This window comes from Trachinotus anak, unplaced genomic scaffold (assembly GCF_046630095.1).
Source record: "Trachinotus anak isolate AG129_WGS33_773 ecotype Australia unplaced genomic scaffold, CSIRO_AGI_Tana_v1 ptg000005l, whole genome shotgun sequence".
NCBI lineage: Eukaryota > Metazoa > Chordata > Actinopteri > Carangiformes > Carangidae > Trachinotus > Trachinotus anak.
The window spans coordinates 7,392,209-7,412,517 of record NW_027273856.1 but is presented as its reverse complement, the minus strand read 5'-3'; the positions used below and the strand labels follow the sequence as shown (position 1 = coordinate 7,412,517).

The 20,309-nt window shown below is 45.9% G+C and overlaps 2 protein-coding genes across 5 annotated transcripts; both read left to right on the top strand.

The window, feature by feature from the left end:
* The first annotated feature begins 48 nt into the window (after positions 1-48).
* gal3st4 (galactose-3-O-sulfotransferase 4) lies at positions 49-9,445 on the top strand. Of its 3 annotated transcripts, none has more exons than XM_071478108.1 (5): positions 49-189; positions 1,718-1,834; positions 2,732-3,032; positions 3,252-4,169; positions 6,184-9,445. In XM_071478108.1, exons 1-5 carry the CDS (start codon positions 167-169, stop codon positions 6,328-6,330), a joined length of 1,506 nt encoding a protein of 501 aa, XP_071334209.1. In that variant the 5' UTR covers positions 49-166; the 3' UTR covers positions 6,331-9,445. The 3 variants fall into 3 exon arrangements, with proteins under 3 accessions (XP_071334209.1, XP_071334207.1, XP_071334208.1); XM_071478106.1 differs by having other exon boundaries at positions 3,252-4,340; positions 6,184-6,320; XM_071478107.1 differs by lacking the exon at positions 6,184-9,445 and having other exon boundaries at positions 2,735-3,032; positions 3,252-5,677.
* A 797-nt stretch (positions 9,446-10,242) lies between these two features.
* Positions 10,243-20,018, top strand: trappc14 (trafficking protein particle complex subunit 14). 2 transcript variants are annotated; one of them, XM_071478104.1, is made up of 12 exons: positions 10,243-10,839; positions 13,233-13,316; positions 13,829-13,958; positions 14,293-14,379; positions 14,620-14,740; positions 15,536-15,683; positions 16,024-16,085; positions 16,413-16,585; positions 17,029-17,156; positions 17,448-17,644; positions 17,832-17,996; positions 18,435-20,018. In XM_071478104.1, exons 1-12 carry the CDS (start codon positions 10,363-10,365, stop codon positions 18,436-18,438), a joined length of 1,776 nt encoding a protein of 591 aa, XP_071334205.1. In that variant the 5' UTR covers positions 10,243-10,362; the 3' UTR covers positions 18,439-20,018. The 2 variants fall into 2 exon arrangements, with proteins under 2 accessions (XP_071334205.1, XP_071334204.1); XM_071478103.1 differs by having other exon boundaries at positions 17,448-17,677.
* The last annotated feature ends 291 nt before the right edge of the window (positions 20,019-20,309 follow it).

The window sequence follows — 20,309 nt, the reverse complement described above, 5'->3', positions numbered from 1 at the left end:
GGACTGGAGGGGCTCTCTGCTCCAGGCTCGGTCTGCGGGGCGGCTCCGGGTCCATGGCCTGATCGGTACCGGATCGGATCGGCTGCAGTCGAAGCCTTCGAGATGCTCCGAGCTCTCTGCAGCTGCACAATAACACCGTCACCGATACCGGCCCGGGGACACAGCTATGCTTTTCAGACGGAGAGCCAGGTAACGTTAGCTAGCTAGCAGGGAGAAAGGGGGGGGGGGGGGGGGGGGGGGGGGGGATCACAGCGGTTTACACCGACTGTGATGCGGTGATTGTGGAGGCTGGAGGGCGGCGCTGGGATGTGATCCTGCAGAGAAACAGGAGAAGGTGTGGGTGGAGGACTGGCGGGGGGTGGGTGGGCTCCGTCACATGGAGCGGCCTTCATTCAGCGGTGATTCAACGTTTCTTTAACGTTTCTTTAACGTTTCTTCAACGTTGATTCAGTCCGTCTACCACAGCCGATCCCGCGTGAGCGCGCGCGCGTGTGCGTGGAGGCGGGGAACTGAAGCCTCTTTGTGTGGAGGTGGAGACTGTGGGTGGAGGCCGCCCCCACCCCTCTGAGGGTATTGTTCATGCCGCTGTTATGTAATGATGCACCTCTGTTATCCAGATGTTGACCACATGTTAGAGCTGATCACTGAAAACACACCAGGTCTGTTTGCACCTGATGACACCGCTCATCACACCGCCTCCTATGGGCCCTCTGTGGCCCCCCGTGGCCCCCAGCGAAGTTCTCCTGTGTTGTTATCACGCAGGGTCATGTAGAGTGTGTAGTCAGTCAGAAACACACGACGTGTACATGATGGATTCATGTGTTTGTTGAGTTTAATTAAGTGATAAAGAAGCAGTTTCATTGGCTGCTCCAAACTAGAAGAAGAGGTTCAGAATGAAGCAGGTTTAATATAAAACTACAACAGATGTTGTCAGAAAAGATGTTTCACATAGTAGAAGATCCACACTGATGCAAATATCCTGATTAAAATCATGCCCATTGACAACAACACTGACCTAACAACCTGACCCAGTTCACACACAGGTGTGTGTCCCTCCTCTCTGCAGCCTGAAGCAGGAGAGTGTGTGAGTGTGGACATGATTATCATAAGAAATCAGAACAAAATCATACAAATGATAACATTATAACTAATCATAACATTAACATACAATATCTCAAGGCTCTGACAATCTGTTTCAATCACTCAGGATTTCACAGTTAACAGTTAACAGAACTGTCAACCACCATGTACAGAACGGCCTCCGGATCATTTATTATATTGATTATTAATATGAAAGCTTAGAAACAAAATCCAATCACTGCCCACCATGTTGGCATCAGTCGTTCTAACCTTCATCTTTCCTCCTGATCACTCGCTCTCTGTTCATGAGGTACAATGTGAAAGAAAAGTCTTGAAGACATAGTTATCAGTGGATAAATATCTATATATCTATCTATAGATATATAGATAGATATATAGATCATAGAATTACAGTTTTCAATTACAGCAGGTCCTGTTGTCTCTGGATGTTTTCAGGCTGCTTTCCTCCCGGTGATGATGATGATGATGATGATGATGATGATGATGATGATTATGATGCTTTAGTCATGTTTGTTTTATGACTCACCCAGAATTCTCCCTTTCTGGCTCTCTTTTCTCTTTGTTTCTCTTCTCGAACACATTCACCCCCCACCCCACCCCCACCCCCACCCCCAAGGATGTTGCGATGGCTGGTGTGTGGTCGGTTGGGTCCAGTGTGGATGTGGAAAGCTCTGCTGCTCTTCGTGGCCATTGCTTTTGCTGGTCAGCTGCTGGGGGTCATCTTCAACAAGAGGTATCTGATTTTATCTGTTCACTGTGTTTTTAGTTTCACTTCTAGCCTCTGCCCCACAGCCCCACAGCCTCACAGCTGTTACAGCCTGGTCATCAGCTGCGGTAAACTTCCTGCTGACCAGTAATAAATTGTCTTGGCAGTGAGTCAGTGGAGCTGAGAGCTGGAGGAAGCTTGCTCACAGCTTGTTGGCTCCTCACAGAGGATCATGGGAGTCCATGGTACAGACACAGCTTCTTGTCCTGTTGGGGACAGTCAGCTGAGTCAGCAGCCAGAGGAGAGGATCGGTCCTGTGAGCTGCTGTCATGTCACATGATGACAACTGTTTTACAACTTGAAGTTGACTCAGACTTTCAGCTGTGTCTGTGACAACCACAGGAACCACACGAGGATCCAAACTGGATCACATGACACCAACACAAACCCCAGTCACAGTCTGAGTGTGTGGAACAGCTTCAGAGCTGGATCATGTTGGAGTTAGACTGTGTCCTGTTCATCTACAGGTTAAAACACAGTGAAGAGCAGCTGTCTGTGTGTAGAGACTGAACCAGGCAGTGTTTTTATCTGTAGACAGATCTGACAGAGACACGTGTATGAGGTCATTTTATCTGACAAGAAACATATGATTCAAACCAACGATAACACTCAACTCTACTCTGAGCTGAACGTGAAAACATCCAAAATGTACATTCTGCACAGACAACATGAGTCAGTTGTATTTCATGCTGTTTGGTTTGATCATTTTCTGTTACAAGCTCCAGCTCCAGGCTCCACAGCGTCACCTCGTCTGGTCTCTGTCTGTCCGTGTGGAGCTGGACAGACAGGGCTTTTCTCTGCTGGAGACCTGGTTCATTGAGATGTGGTCTGAAGTTTAAATGCTCTCCTCCACCTGTCTTCCAGCAGTGTCCAGCCGGCCGCTCGCTCTATCTTCTCGTCCCCTGATGCTCAGGGGCCCTCTCTGGGCTCCTGTCAGCCCCACACCCACATCATGTTCCTCAAGACCCACAAGACAGCCAGCAGCACAGTGCTCAACATGCTGTACCGCTTTGGAGAGGAGCGCGACCTCCGCTTCGCCTTGCCACTGGGCTACCAGCTGGGCTACCCGCTGCCCTTCAACGCTCACAGGGTCAAAGGCTACCGAGGTCCTAGAGCCATGGAGTTCCACATCATGGGCAATCACATGAGATTCAACAAGCCGGAGGTGAGTTATACAGGGGAGGGGCTTGACCCTGCAACGACGATGATGATGATGATGTTGGTGATGATGATGATGATGATGGGATATTCTGTCGTGATGAATCAGTTATAACAGGTTGGTTGACAGATGACATGTACTACTGTATATGATATATACTACTGTAGTACACACTGTATACGATATGTACTACTGTAGTCACATCTTCTCTTCGTCTGTCTCCAGGTGGAGAAGGTGATGCCGGCAGACACCTTTTACTTCTCCATCGTCAGGGACCCCGTCTCTCTGGCCGAGTCCTCCTTTGCTTATTACAAAGAAGTAGCACCTGCCTTTCGGAAAGCCAAAGGTTTGGGTGACTTTGCCGATGACCCTAAGAAATACTACGACCCTCGACTCCGCAACAACCACTACGCCCGCAACCTGCTGTGGTTTGACTTTGGTATGGACCACAATGCTAATTTCTCTGTGGCACTGGCTCAGCGTGGCGAGGCCATGATCCGCCGGGCCTTCAATCTGATTCTTGTGTCGGAGTACTTCGACCAGTCCATGATCCTGCTGAGACACGCCCTTTGTTGGCCACTAGACGCCGTGGTCTCCTTCAGCCTCAACGCTCGGCAGCAGAAGCCCAGTGGCATCGGGGGGATGAGCGGGAGCTGGGTGGGCAAAGCAGCGGCAGTGGCTGGTGTCGGAGTTAGAAGTGGACATTCACAAGTCAAGACACCGCCCAATCTGTCACTAACAGAGGAACAGCGGGAGAAGCTGCGGCAGTGGAACGCCTTAGACTGGTACTTATACAAAGCCTTCAACAAGACCTTCTGGGAGGACATCAACCGGTTTGGTCCTGCTCAGATGGAGCAGGAAGTAGCTCTTCTCAGGATGCGGCGGGAAGACCTGGCCCGGGTTTGTCTCAGGGACGGCGGGAAACCTGTGGAGGCGCACCGGATCCGAGACAAAAACATCCGGCCGTTCCAGAGCGGATTAGTGAAGATTCTCGGCTATGAGCTCCAGCCGGGGCTGGACAACACCACCAGAACCGCCTGTCTGAGGATGATCAGGCCTGAGATCCAGTACAAAGACGTGTTGGATGCTAAGCAGTTCCCACGGACTCTGGCAGGCCCAGCCCAGCCGGGGCAACAGAGCCAGGTACGAATAGCAAGACAGGACTCATCCAGGACAGGAGAGAGGCTGGTGGGGGGAGAGGCTGGGGGGAGGACAGTGGAGGAGGGGGAAAGAGACTGGGACGGAAGCCGTTTAATACGGAGCAACCAGACTTTAATACGAGGACAAGAACAGGGACGGTTGAGATAGTCTGAGGTGAGTCTGCTTCCTGAACACGGTACCTTTGAGTTTACACTGAGGAAACAGAAGATTCTCCTTCGCACCTTAACTTTTTGGTCATTTGCTTGTTTTCTTAAAAACCGTCTCTGCTCTTATTTAGTGTAATCCTTGTGGACTTGACCTTTGACCTCTGAGCTGGAATGCTTTTATGGCTGCAGTAGCAAGCTAAAGGTCGTGTGTTCTGTTCCAACAGAATGTGAAAGGACCACTTTTTTTTTTTTTAATGAGGAGATGGTTCTTCAGCTGCTGGTCCCTGTTCATATTAATGCTTCGACACTAAACCCCCAGTTTGTGCCTCTCATGCTGCATCAACCACACGAGTCACTGAGCTTTTAAAACCCAGTGATCTTTGAAACTCACAGGTCATTTAAAACATTTCCCCTGATTCTGAAGACTCTGGGTGAAGACGTGTCCTGTCTGCACTGTAAAAACATGTTAAACCTGTTTCTACATCAAAACAAAGACAGTAGCTGGAGAAAATACCATCCAGTTGTACATAACAGTTTAAACATTTGTTGTCTATATTGATGTTCCTTTCAATTATTTAATTTTTTCATACAAAATGATGCATTTATATAGGATATAATGCACAAAATGAGTAAGGACACACGTTATTTCCATCCACCCGAATTAGGAAACATGCTGTAGTGCATGGAGAAGGTCAGAAGAGTCTTTATGATGACTCTGTTGTTAAACCATCTGATGTTTTCAAAGACTGCTGGGTATGATTCAGAAAACCTCTGTTATGTAAGGTTTAAACACGAGAGGACAAACTGGGGTCAGATTGTGTACACAACACTAACTCTCCACGGCTTGTAAAGTCACTGCTAGCTGGTCGTTGATAGAAGAGAAACTTTACTTCTTCTCTGTTGGAAACTCTTCCAGTAGTTCAGCTTCAGACTGTTAACCTGATCAGATTCTTAAATATCTCTTAATAATATAAGAGAGGAAAACCATCTGAGGCCTGAGGCCTGCAGGAAGCTGCTGGGTTTGTTGTTTGCTAAAGAGGAGGTGATATCTCCACCGTCTGACACAGACTCATTCCCACATGATCCATGTCTTTGAAAATTAATTTCATATGAGTGTGGGCCAAAACAAAACAAAAAAAAGAAACAACATCTTAAAGATGAACTCCCTGATTTTTATAATGTCCTCAACTTCCCAGAATTCCCTCTGATCACAGTGAGTCAGTATTATAACACACATCTTTACACTTGACCTGATCTTAGATTAAATGATAGTATTGACATGAGTGGCACTCAGGGGCCTAGCCTAGCCTAGCCTAGCCTAGCATTACAAAAATAAAAGTCAAACATAAAACATCCAAAACAACTAAAAACAAGACAAAATAGGTAAAACATATTAAACTTAAAGATTTTGCCACAAACAGTCCATGTGTTAGAAGTCAAATGTGGCTGGTTTCAGAGACCTGACAGTTGAAATAGTCTGAGGTTGTTTTTCACTGGTAAACCTGTTCTTTAATCATCATTGTCAGTGATCTGTGATGTTCTGCTGTAACAACACACTGTTCATTATTATTATTATTATTATTATTATTATTATTAGTCCTGATCAGCCTCAGCTTTGAGGAGTAAAAAGAAACTTTCCCATCATGCAGTGCAGCGTTGAGCCTGTTCATCTCAGCTCTGTGGTTAAACATGGAGGCAGTCAAGTGCTGTTACAGCCTGGTCCTGGTCCTGGTCCTGGTCCTGGTGTGGTTTGTAGTTTCGGATGTAAATGGAATCAAATCATCATTTGTTATTGTATTCACAACAAACATTCATCTCTACCTCTTTGTGTGTTGTGGATTCTCACACAGAAATGTGCATGTGTGTGCTTGCTGACGTCGTCTGACTGGTTTTCATCAGCAAGTCTCTGGATGACATGTCCCTTCATGACGATGGACGGAGTCACTGTAGCTCATCTGAAACCTGTGAGCGGAATCATTTATCTGACAACAGATTAACACTGAGGACGTGTTGTTTGCTTCAAGAACAAACAGCATCAAGGAGCAGATCTGAGCACAGAGAGGCCTCTTACTGAAATATGACCAAATATACAAGCGGTCTGTTTCAAATGAAGACCTGGTTCTGGACTACTGGAAAATCCTTTGCTAGATTTTCTTTATAACGGGGTGTTCTTGTGTTGTGGTGTTGCTTCTTTTACTTCAACATGTAGTGTTTGAATCCTGACACTGGTGGCACCATGGCAGTGAGTGATTCTAAAGTGAATCACACTTTAGACTCATAGCAGTTAAACCGTCTCACGTTTGTCTGATGTTTAGAGTAAATGCCGACTTTCAATCTAAAGACATGGTTGATTATTGATTATAAATGTTACATGTCAGCTGTGGACTGTTGTTCTCTCGTGAGTCTGGTCTCTGACGTTCCTCACCGTCAACAATACAAAACAGTAACACAACATGCTGAAGTTTAGTGTGTCGACTGTCATGGAGGAAGTTCCTCTGCCTGTCTGACAGGTGAGGGGTCTCTCAGGTGAGGGGTCTGACAGGTGAGGGGTCTCTCAGGTGAGGGGTCTGACAGGTGAGGGGTTGGTATTGTTTATTGTTTACAGTATTGTTTGTTTACAGTGCAGTTTGTATGTTCCACACGCTTCATTGTGCAGACTGGTGGCAGCTGAAATTAGAGTTCTGATTTCTGACAATAGTCCACGCCCTCTGACCAATCAGAGCCGAGTATTCTCCACGGGTTAGTGTTAGACACTGAGGACAGTTCAGGTCGTACAGCACTGACTATGAAAAAGAACACTGAGTATAAAGACGAAGCTGACCCGCCTCTTCTTCGGTCCAGGTGCCAGTTTGAAGAACATAACTCAGTGTTCTGGTTCAGGTTCACCTCAGGGTCTGTGCAGGGAGGGAATGAAGGTCTGGAGACCTGAACTGTGCTGGAGCTGTGACTGAAACCTGCAAACAATCCCAGACACAGACGACAGATAACACTGAGTTCTGTGTTCTCTGGGTTCTCCTTCTTGTGTGGTGTGAATAATGGCTCCTCCTCTTCCTCCTCCTCTGGTTAAAAGCAGGTTGTTAATCAGCTCTGATGTCACAGGGTTTGATTGACAGGATGAAGACCCTCCTCCTCCTCCTGCTTCATATTAGTTTCACTATAACCTGAGGCTCAACCTGCAGAGACTTGAATTGTGTTTATTTACACAATCCATCATCACAATGATGTTTTAGTCCAGCCAACACTTTGTCATGATCCTGGATCCTGGAACCCTTCATGATCCTGGACCGTCACACCCTGTTCACACTCCTTCCTTGATCTGAGTTTATTCACTTTACTCTGCAGATTAAAGATTTTTAATGAGCTACTCACTGACTGAAACGTTGCAGGACAAACTGACAGACTCTTTGCAGATAATTTTAACATTTGAGAGATGGTATTGTGAGAGATTGTTTCTACATGACCTCAAACATTTCCTGTTTATCATCAGCCTAAACACACACCAGTATATCTGTGATGAACGGTCTGTGATGGTTGGCTCTAAAGCAGACATGAAAAACAAATGAGCCACCATCAGGTCAGGATCCATTTATTCAGTATTAACGTTATAAATAAACAAACTGCGCATTAGTCAGTATAAATATTATGAATTAAAAAAACTGCACATTCACTAAGTTTTCTGTAGCGCCACCCTCAGGCCGACGTGAACTTTGGATACAACATTTCTCCTAAAATGCAGATTATTATAAAATTCACTGAGCATGTTTTTGATTGATATGACCCAGAGACCTTTCCTCTAGTGCCGCCTTCAGGATGTTGAGCTCCACTGCTACGGCTCAAAGAACAGGAACCGCGAATAACTGGACTAAACCCTGCAGACGTTTCTCGACTGAGCAACAGCTGCAGTCACAGATACAACAGGTTTTTTTTTTTTTTGTCTTAGGACGCCAGATAATGGACCAGGGTTTTACCTAACTCTACCCCTAACCAGGGCTTTAAAACGACATCCTCCTGTATTTATTACTCTGTACATACTGTATTTATCACGGCTGTCCGTGTAGAGCTTAGAGGTGATGAGGGGAGGAGTGTGTCAGGATCACTGTCGATGTTGGTGAGAAAACACACATTCGTCCATATGAGCAGTCGGCAACTAGAGCTGGGCCATGACTCAGTATCATCGAACTGAAGACGACAGTGTGAAGGTGAAGTCTCAGTGCAACAGTTCACCACAAACAGAAATCAGATTATTAACCTGAAAGTGATTTCACCCACGTCCTTCCTCGGTATTCATTCATCAGGGTGGAAGCTGGTTTAATATTAACATCACCGTTGTTATCTCAGTGTCATGAGATAAGAGAAGTCATGATCAGGTGAAAATGAAAATAAGACATAAATATGCTCCAGTCTTTATCTTTATTATTTTAATTATTATTTCACAAGTACAAGATCTTCATCTTGTAATAGAAAGAGATGCAGAGCTTGTAATTTCAATATATTTTCTCTTATAAGATATTTTCTTACAATTATGAAAGTCACAGATAAACAATGATAATAAAATGTTTTTTTTTTTTTTCATTGGTGGATACAGTGTGATTCTGTATACACATCTGCGTTGATCCCGACTCACACTTCCAACGTACAAACACGTTCTCTGCTGAGAGGGAACAGAATAAATGAGACTGTCTTCCTATGCTTTGTTTTTAACTTCCAGGCGAAGTCTGGTTTAAACATTTAGTGATTATGGTACTGTGACTTATTTTGTAGCTCGTTACAAGTGTTCAAGTTTTCATATGTGAACTTGTTGTATGTTACATAGTGTGTAAGAATGATTCTGAAAATAAAAGGCTCTGGTGCACAGTGGGGTTCACCTGTGATGGTACTCGCTCCACCCCCTCATCCCTGGGTTATGACTAACAGGAAGAGCCTGGACCTTCTCTAAACCTGCTCCAGATTTCACTGAACTGGAGGGTCATTCACAAACTGGAGTCTACCTTGGCTTGGATCTTACTTGAAACTGCATATATTTGTTGAGATTTGTAGTAGATGACGCTCTTTGTGTGCATCAGTTGTTTTTTCTTGTACTGAATAAAGGCAACATTTCTTTAACATCGCTCACCGGTCTCCTGAGCTCCTTCATTCTCACGTTGATTCACTCAGTTTTCAGCCTCTGGATGATGAAGCGACGCTGAGTCAGAAACAGCTGTAGTTTCCACTAAACACACTGTCCTGGAGTTTTCTTTTTAGCTGCATTGATGAAATGTTGCTTTTACCCATCGAAGTGTGTGAACTTGTCTGGTGGTGGCGCCCCACAGAGGTTGTTGTGTGATCCTACGTGGCTCGAGAGAGCTGTGTAACTACAGCTGATTCTACATGTCAAACATATGATCAGCTCACACAATGTGTTCAAGGGAATAAACTGATAACCAGCTGATAACCCACTAATAAATAATATATGATTATTTGATAAATTATTAATTTAATTAGCTTGTCATCGATCAGCTGCAACATTCATTCCCATTCATTGGTAATATTGTTGTAATAATATGTATACTTTGGTTTGTATGTCCTGGCTGCCAACTAATCTGTCTGTGCTCCTCTCCACAGCTACACCATAGTCCGGTTATGTTGTCTGGGTCTAAGCTTTATGTTTAGTTCTGCACTATACAACACTGCACCCAAACCCTTCTTCGCCCATTCACACCACTCACACTGACTTGGCATCTTAGTTTGCTGTAATAAAAATACAATATATTTTTGGTGTGCCCACCTGTTGTTTGGGCCAGCTGACCCAGGGTCATAACATTATCCCTGTGTTTAACACCAAAGAAGAAGAAGATGTCTGTGCTCGACTCTGATCGATTATTCGTGTCTGGTGGATCAGTTTGCATTAACCGTCCTGTGTGTGCTGTTGCCAGTGCAGGAAGTGGAGCACAGCAGATGGACTGTGGTAACACAACACTGCACTGTTGTTGTCTTCTCACCAAACCCTGAACCCTCTGTTTACACTGCAGCGCATGGCTAACAGTTAGCTTATGCTAGCTAAAGTTATAGCAATGGATGCACTCTGCGACTATTTCATGTATTTTCCTGCCGCTCCGATATCGAGTCTCTCAGACCCGTCGGACTACACAACTCTTCCCCGGAGAAATCACCTGTACCTGGGGGAGACCGTCCAGTTCCTGCTGGTGCTGCGGTCCCGGGCCGCCGTGGAGAGGGATGATGGCTCCGGGGTTTCACCGTGGAAGGACCTTGGGGGATCTCTGTCTGCTCTGGCCAGCGTGTGCGTCGCCGAGAGCAGGCAGCAGAGACCCGGTGAGGGTCAGCCCGACCTCCAGAGCAGCTGCAGCGGGGACAGCGGGGACGAGGAGCCCGGGGAGAGGGAGCCTGGAACCACAGACAACCGCGAAACAAGACCGGACGGCAACCGGGTTTTCAGACAGTGCAACCCGCTTCTCACTCACAACAGCTCGGCCACTGATGGACGACATGATGGGAGGGGCCCGGTGAAGGTAAGACGGGAGTGTCCGCACATCTCCGTACAACGATGGCTCCCAAATGAAGGAGACAAAAACATGAAGTTAGAATCCGTGACTGTCCCTCGTTAAATCAGCCAGACCTCTGTTCTACATGTTGTTGAGTTGCTGCATTGAGTCATTGTGCTGTGTCATTGTGTTGTGTCGTTGTGTTGTAGACCTCTGTTCATCATGTTGTGTTTTCACATCATCACTAATGTTTCCCTCAATTCTCAAACAGAAAACTCAGTGATTTTAATCGTGGTAACACCTCGTTTCATTGGTCGCCTGTCAGTGATGTCATATCCTCTCTGCTCATGTGTCTGTTGTGTTTGTCTGACAGAAACTCAAATTGACTTTGATCTAGTTTGAAGTCTCATGTTTCAGATCCTCTTCCTGCACCTTGGTGGTTTTCAGCTCTATATTTGAACCAGATGAAGGGTTTTAGTGGCCGGACGTCTGGATCTGAAGTTATCAGAAAAACAAGCTGAGGAAATGTCACTGAAGAGCGCCGACCAGTCGCTGACTTTAAATGTGAACCTGTTTGATTCAGTGTTTTTACTGGTTCTAATCAGCTGCTCTGTTTGTTGTGGAGAGGAGGAGACCTCTGTGGAGAATTCAGCTCCAGGTCAAAACCTCCTGAACCACTGACACTGAAGGATCCAGACCAGGAGAAGAGGACAACTCCCATGATCCCACACTGCTTCATGATGTCACTAAAACTCTGTCTTTAGTCAATGTTTTGATTGAGAGACCCCCAATGGTAGAAAATTACATATTGTGCCTTTTAACTACAAACTCACCACACATACTGGCTTACATGCAGGGTGACAGGAAGTTCCTGTATCAACAACAAACCAAACCACAGTCAAGTATACACTTCCTCTGTACACAGACTGTGCTCTTTGTTCGTCTGTGTTGTCTGGTTCTTTGTTCAAACTGTTGCAGATATCTTTCTGCTCCAGTTGTGTTCAGACTTGAAAGTGTAGTGAGGCCTGCAGGTGGAGGTGGACATGCTGCGACAGAGAGCTGCAGGGATGACGTATTTCTGTAGTCCAACCCTGAAGTCATCATCACCTGGTTCCCTCCACAAACAGCCAATAGGATTTCTCCATTGTGTTTTGGATGATTAGAGAAAATCAGCAACAGTTTCTGATCCTGACAGGTTTGGTTCAGCAGGACAATCTTCACTAATGACTCCACTTTATGATTCAAGCCTAAATACAAGCAGCAGCAGTAAAAAGCTCATGTTTGGCTATAAACCAGCTACACCATGATCACATGACACCACCACTGAACTTCAACCTGATTTAGCTCTGAGCTCTTCTACAAAAGCCTTTCCTCTGTTACTAACAGTTTGTAAGAGCGCGAGTAGAAACACAACGAGGCTGTAAAGGTGGACTGGTGAGGAGATCGGTTTTCATGTCCGACTGATGATGTTTCATTTAGACGCTCGTTAGCAACTGGTCTTTTTTAACAGACGGAAAAGCTTCAAGAAATCAGGACTGGGGGATTTACTGACAGATTTCATGTCAGAGAATAAAACCTGAAAATGTGTTGAGCTGCTGTTAACCACAGACCTGATTTCAGTCATCAACCAGAAACACATTCAAACAACCAGAGACTCAGGACCAGGGGACAGGAAGTGATAAGATGAGACTAAAGTCCAGGTTTTAGGACTTTGGTCCTGCAGCATGGCTGGTGAAGTCCTCTCTGTTCAGAGAGTCGTCTCTTCTTTGAGTATTTGGGTCAAACTTAGATTCTTAGCGTCATCGCATCTCATATCAACACAACCCCTCCTCCCCTGTGGTCATCCATAGGACCTGTTCACCTGCTCACAGTGGTTTTCTTCTCCCTGGTCTCTGTTTGACTTCCTGTCAGCGTCTTCCTCTCTGTCTGGTCCCATCATCCTCGTGTCAGTCAGACGCTCTGACCTTCTGACCCCACTGCTCTCTCTGTTATTGGTCGCTTGTCTCTCCTGTGTTCAGTATCTGCTGAGGCTCCATCTGTATGAAGCCTCTCAGCTTGTTGAACTAGACAGAACCCAGGACAGAACTGAGGAGCCTGAGCTCTTCACAGGTTCTTTTAGAACCTCGTTCATGCAGTTAGTCCTAACTGAACTCACAGGTGTGATCACCTGTGTTGAACTGATGTTTTTGATTCTCCTCAACTTAAAGATAACACAGAGCGATAATATAATAAGACAATACATCATTATGAATATGTTAAGGTTAAACAAATGAAAATGTTAGTAGTTAATTAACCAGCAATGACAGTAATAGTTAGTTGCACTATGTTTAACTACCTTTATGATAATAAATATGAATTAAAATGAAGCCTCAGTGAAGCTGTAGAGCTTGAAGTCTTGTCCTCTGTTTGTCCTCCTGCAGTCTGCTCTGGTGTTGGACGACCAGGCGATCTTCTGTCTCACCGTCTCTTTGGACAAGCTCCCAGTGAACACAGTCAAAGCCAAGGTCAGAGGATAAGACAGTGAGAGCAGAGACATAACTCGACCTCTGCTTGAGTCACAGTCGTGGACTTTGAGATGTTTCTGCACATAAACCAGACACACATTCACACGCCGAGGACACATCAGGGACAGTTTAGGTTCAGTGACTTGTCCAAGGACATGTCAGAATGAGGATCAGAAGAGCCGGGAATCGAACCACTGATGTACCACCATAGGATCATGTTAGATTACACCTGGTTAGTGATAGATTACAGATGGGTTAGTGTTAGATTACAACTGTTCATCATGATGTTATATTATTAACTGAAACTGATCTCGATGACACAACAGTCACATGATGAGTCAAACATCAAACATCAAAATTCATGATTATTCAAATTGTGAACATCCACCACATGAAGATGATGGACACCTCTGTGTGTGTGTGTGTGTGTGTGTGTGTGTGTGTGTGTGTGTGTGTGTGTGTGTGTGTGTGTGTGTGTGTGTGTGTGTGTGTGTGTGTGTGTGGTGTGTCAGATCATAGTGACTGTTTGGAGGCAGGAGGAGGAGAAGGTGGAGGTGAGGGAACATGGCTACCTGACTCTTTTACAGCTCAGGAGTCCAACACACACCTTCAGACATGACCTGAACACCTTCAAGACACAAGGTACTCTCTCTGTCTCATTCTCTGTCTCACACACTGTCTCACTGTCTGTCTCACTCTCTGTACAGTGGGACTTGAACTAGTTATTGTTGTAAAAACCTGGACCAGGTCTACAGAATCCAGTCCTGGGTGACTGTTGAACAGCTAGAGTGATGTAAACTGTTTTACTGACACTGTGACTATGATGATTTTATTTGTTTGAATATATAAAATGATGATGATGATGTTGATGATGATGATTGGTCGTCCTCCATGATGACTCGTTCATGAACTGAGCTGAGCTGCTGTGATCCAGATGATGTTTTCATTCAGATTCTGGTTGTGTCTCGTCTCCCAGTCAACACCACCCTGAAAGTCCTCCCTCCTCCCACTGTCCAGTGTCAGCAGATGACTGTCTGTGGAAAACACCTGACTGTTCTCAAAGGTAGAGCTCTCTCTCTCTCTCTCTCTCACACACACACACACACACACACACACACACACACACACACACACACACATACACAGGTGCTCTAGGAGACACTATGAGTGAGGAGGCTGAATATGAGAAACCTGGTGGTGGCTCTCAGATGTTATTAATGGCTCTGATGGTTCAGAGTGAGGATGAGGATGAGGATGAGGATGAGTGGACAAACAGCTGATGATGATGAGTGTCTTTCCCCAGTGTTGAACCTCAGCTCTCGGGAGGAAGTGTGTGTCAGAGACGTGAGGATCCTTCCTAACTATAACTCCTCCTACCTTCCCATGATGCCCGATGGCTCCGTTCTCATAGTTGATAATGTCTGGTAAGTCTTCAGCCTGTCATCAGCTGAGGGTGGGTGGGTGGGTGGAGTGGTTTGAGTAAAGGACGCAGCCGGTCATCATTCACAGTTAATGGTCAGTGTGATATCACACTGAATAAAACATCTACTATTGGACAGAACGTCATGAAACAAGATTCATGTTCATCCAACCAGCTGGATGAACTTCAGCTACTGGTGCAGAAGAACAGAGACTTTTCTTCATCTTCCGTCCTGTGCTTCACGGAGACGTGGCTGTGTGGATCGATTCCGGACTCTGCGCTGGAGCTGGCCGGCTTCCAACTCTTCAGAGCGGATCGCGACACAGAGCTGTCTGTAAACAAAAATACAGACAGTTTGTTAATTGTCCGACCAGAGAGGGGAACACTCTGGACCACTGTTACCCCACAATCAGTGGTGCTTATCACGCCGTCCCCCGGGCTGCACTGGGCCACTCTGACCATGTCATGGTCCACCTGATTCCCACATACAGGCAGAGACTAAAACTGTGTAAACCTGTTGTTTACAAGAACCTCCAAGAACCTCCAATTGCACCAATCACCAAAACAAATTCCTTGTATGTGGAAACATACTTGGCAATAAAACTGATTCTGATTCTGATTCTGATGATTGACAGGTTTGTTTTCACTGACACATCTCAACAGTTCATTAATAGAGTGACATGGTTCCAATATTAACACCTCCCACCACCACCCCCACCATCATCACCCCCACCATCACCCCCACCCCCGTCTGGACCCTCTCTTGTTGTTCATGTCTTTGTTTCCTCTTCCACTAAAGCCACCAATCAGCTGAGGTCACCATGGCTTCGTTCTATCGGGTGGACAGTGAGTCATCACGTTTACCCAGCATGCTCAGCGCCCTGGAGGAACAGAACTTCCTGTTCCAGCTGCAGCTGCAGAACAAAGCAGAGGAAGACTCCAGTGAGGTGAGAAGATGGAGGCCATGTGAGCATCCTCCACCTCTCTTTAAAGAAAACAGGAACTGATCCACTTTGTGATCTGGACCTTAATGAGAAACCTCGTAGAGTTTCTGGCAGCAGTCACAGGACTGTGTGTGTGTGTGTGTGTGTGTGTGTTCATGGTGATGAAGGAATGTGTGTGTCTCACTGTTGTGATTTAAAAACAGTGGAGGAAGAAGAGCAGTGTTTGATACAGACGGTTGTTTAGAAGGACACACTCTTTGTCGTGCTGATAGTACACTCATCATTAAAGGGTGAATTGTGTGTCCATCGTGTGTAGTAATGAGTTCATTGTGTGTCTGTGCAGGGTCTGGAGGTCCCTCTGGTGGCTGTGTTACAGTGGTACACTCCAGCTCTACCTTTCACCAGGTAAGTTGCTCCACCTGTAATGTTGAACAGTGAGACCTGGTGGTGAATGAGAGAGCGGTAAACATCCTGTCAGCACAAAAGCCTGGTTCAGAAGAGGGGCGGTCTGTGTGGTGCTTCACATGCTAAGTGTATTTATTTTTGTTGTCTTTATCTGTTGTCTTAAACGATTCAAATTATTAAAGAAAACTAGTTTTGACAGATCTGTGAAAGACCTGGTCCTGTTCCTGGTCCTGATCCTGGTCCTGGTCTATTGTGTGTTCTGGCTCACTGTCATGGTTCAACAGTAGATCCACCTGTACTGGTTAATGCTGGTTTGTTTTGTCTCAGATACATTTCTAGTTGTTACTCGCTGCCCAGTATTCGTCTGGATCGTCCTCAGCTGGTGATGACGGCTTCCTGTCCCGGCGCCGTCAGGCCTCTAGAGCACTTCTGGGTAAAATACACCCTGCTGAACAACCTGCAGGACTTCCTGTCCGTCCGTCTGATCTGGAACTCTGAGGGTGAGGAGCAGACTTCACTGATTCAGTTCAAGTCATGGATCAATGTCCTGTGATGTAATAAGGATAATCAATTAGCTGATATTTCAAACTTTTCAATAAACAGAGCTACCTCTGACCCTTGACATGACCTCTGACCTGACCTCTGACTTCTGACGTCTGACCTGACCTCTGACTAGTACCTGGGCGACCTCTACCAGCTGAATGTTAAATGTCTTACTGATGAAGTCCAGGACAAAGTGTAGAAAGGTCAATTCTCTAGGTAACAGGTGTGTTTGACAGCTGCATGTATGAGGACACACACACACACACACAGACACAGACACAGACACAGAGCAGAGCTCAGGATCACTGATGACTCCTGCAGTTCTTTGTCTTCATCTAACTTCTACCTGTGCTTGTTAACCCCCACCCCACCCCTCGGTTCCTGCCTTCACCCTCCTCAGCCCACAGTGAGCCCAGGGGGGGGGCAGTGGTCTGCCAGTCTCCCCTCAACCACCTGGGACAGTGTAGGAAAGGCTCCACCCTGTCCTTCACCGTGGCCTTCCAGATCCTCAGGACCGGACTGTTTGAGGTGACATCACCTGTCTGTCTCATCTCACCCGTCTTCTTTCTTCACCCGTTCACTGAGAGAGAGAGAGCGAGAGCGAGCAAGCTTTATTTTCTGTTAGTGACCATAAAAACCAAAATAAAACAGACAAGAACTCAAAGGTCAAAAGTCACTGTGACCTCACATGATTAGGAATATACAGTTTGTTAGATTCCTTCAGTCTTCTAAAGAGTCTGGACTGATGTGGACTACAGAGACCACCAGGATCTGGTTCTGGTTTAATGATAGTGCTCTTCCTGTCCCTGAACACTGCAGCTGAGTCAGCACATGAAACTGAAACTCCAGTTCTCCGCCTCTGTGTCCACTCCTCCTGTGGGGCCTCGGTCATCGCTGAGGAAGTCTCCATCATCGTCCTCATCCAGCCCTGCAGCCAGAGAGCTGCTAGAGAGGCAGAGCCTGGGCCGGTCTCAGAGCTTCTCCCACCAACAGCCGTCCAGGTCGCACCACGTCAGGTATGGAGGCTCTGCGGTCCATGGTGCCGCTGGGTAAGACTGAGCTCAGCATATTGAGTGAGGGGACACCTCCTGGTAGAAGTGAAGGTGGCCCCTGACTGCCAGCCCTGTGGGGCCCCTCATTCCAACCAGAAGCTGGTCTAAACATTCCTGTCTATCATCATGACACGGTGTCTGCTTGCTCCAGGTCAGCCACTGTGATGGAGCGTCGGGCTGTCACGCCTCCTGTGGGATCTCCGATGGGCAGCTCCCTCTCCCTCCCCCCTGACCTCAACCTAATTTCAATGGACAAAATTGCCAAGAGAGAGTGTAAGGTGTTAGTCCTGGAACCAGTCCACGAGGCCCCCTGCAGGTACGTGGAGCGGCTCTAACACGAACTCTGTGAGGATTAACTCTCAATAGAAAACACGGCGTCAGTGAGGTCAAAGAGTGAAGCAGGTAAAACTGGTTCAAACCTGATGTAAACATCTGGATTATGGGTGTGGAACATGTAACAGGAAGTGATGCTTTGGTCTCTAGGAAACAAGACAAAAAAATGTAGGGAACAAAGTGATGAAGAGATTGAAATTATTGATCCTCCACGCATCAACAGATCCTATCAGATTATAGAGTGATGAAATTACATGATCAGACAGATGAGTGACAGGTAGACTTTGACCTGTGTGACCTGTGTTTGAACAGTCAGACAGATTGTGACTCTTGGACTGTAAAGGACCAGTTTGAAACCTGTAAGTGAAGGTGTTCAGCAGAGACTCTGCTCTGAACCAATCTTGACTGTTTCTCTTGTCAGGTGACTTGATCCTGATCCTCCAGAGCCTCGTCCTGAAGGAGTGAAGACCTGGACCGAGTGATGGAGGGGTGGTGCTGATGCGGTGGCTGATCCAAGAATCCTCTTCATTTCACTGGTTTATCATTTCACTGGATGACTGACCTGTTTTTTATTAGATTTATTTTCTTTAACAGTTTATTTCCTTCCTCTGGGTGATTCTGTCCATCATAGGGTTTTAATAAAGTTTTTTTTAAAGGCAGCTCTTGTAGGACCAGGCAGGAAACCAGGGAGCACAAATTAAAGTAACAGTCCAGTAGTGATCTGGATCACCACCCTGAGCCAGACCTCGTGACCCAGTATTGGACCTCACTGATGCTCTTGTGACCTCTGGCCATGTAGAGTATGTTGCTAACTAGAAAGCTAGTCCCCCAAGGCAGAAAGAGTTTGTGCTGAGCTAAGCTAAGCTAAACAAACTGATCTTCCACTAAATCCTCCTTTGGGTCTGTTTCCTCCTCTTTCTGTATGTTTCCTGTTTTAGAGAAAAGTATGTGATGAAAATAACTGATGGACTTCAGGTTATAAAACTGTTTACAGATGTTAACAGCTGCATCCTAACCCCAACACCGTTCCTTGTGGTTTCAGTGTGAGTGTGATGCAGGTTTACACTAGTCTGTACACTGGTTTATTTAATTCTATTTATTATTAATGCTGGACTGTGCTGGGTGGGTGGGTGGGGGGCTTATAAGCTGAATGACTGACAAACAGAAATCTCCATGTAGCTTTGCATAATGTGACGTAGACACAGCAGCTGCTCCATCAGAGTAACACAGCCTGTCTCACTGCAGCGACAACACTGTTGTCGCTCTGTTGTTCTGTAAACTCACTGGTTTCTGCTTCCAGATGTGGATCTGACTCCAGACACATCTGGAGAGTTCATGTAAAAAGTAGGATTACAAAAACCTTTTAGTGGCTGGAAAGTTGGTTCCCTGTCATCTACCTTAACCTCCGAGCTGCCGCAGTGGACCAATCAGCTTCCTCTGAGGGAGGAGCTACAGAGAAGTGTCACAGAGACAGAAAGAATCATAATGACAACCTCCTCAACCTGGTTGTGTTGTTTCTTCTCTGCATCATATTACAGACAGATGGTTCATCCAATCACCTGCCAGGTATTTTCCAAAAGAAGCCTTCACATGGTTCTGTGTAACAAACCATGTGACCTTCCTGAGACCAGAATCAGATCCAGGCCTCAGTGTGACTTAGTCTAACATGTACCATGAAAAGAAGCTGCAGGGTTCAGCCTCTGGGGACCAGAAATGTTCACATCAAATTCTGAGCCTGACACTTCACAACATGTCATGGACCAAAGTTTTAGGGGTGTGTGGGGGGGGGCTTCGGTGGTCAGGGGGTCATCAAGTGTTCCTCCTCTAAAAACTGGATACTGTTGAGATGCAGTATGTTTGTATCAGTCTGTCTACACACTGAAGACACACAGTGACTCTGACATGTGTTCCACTCTGAACCTTTTCATTTCATTCATTCTGTAATGTCTGAGTTCAGTGTGTGTGTTTCTTTACTGATCAATAAAGTGTTTGATATTGATCTGGATTTTCAGACATTTCATTTCATTTCACTCTGAAAACAAAACAAGGGACTCAGAGACCACTGACCTCAAGAAACCCTGAATATCAGTGCATTAAAGGTCAGATGACAGATGAAGATCGGGATAATTTGATACTTTAAAAGCTGACAAACAGCTGTTAATGTTATGACTAATTTACCAGGTAAAGAAATGAGGAAAAGAAGAATGTGAAAGTTGTACAGTTAAAAGCTGAAAGATTCACAGACAAGAGGATGAAGCTTTGTGTCATAGTTTGTTGTGATGTGAGAGACTGGACA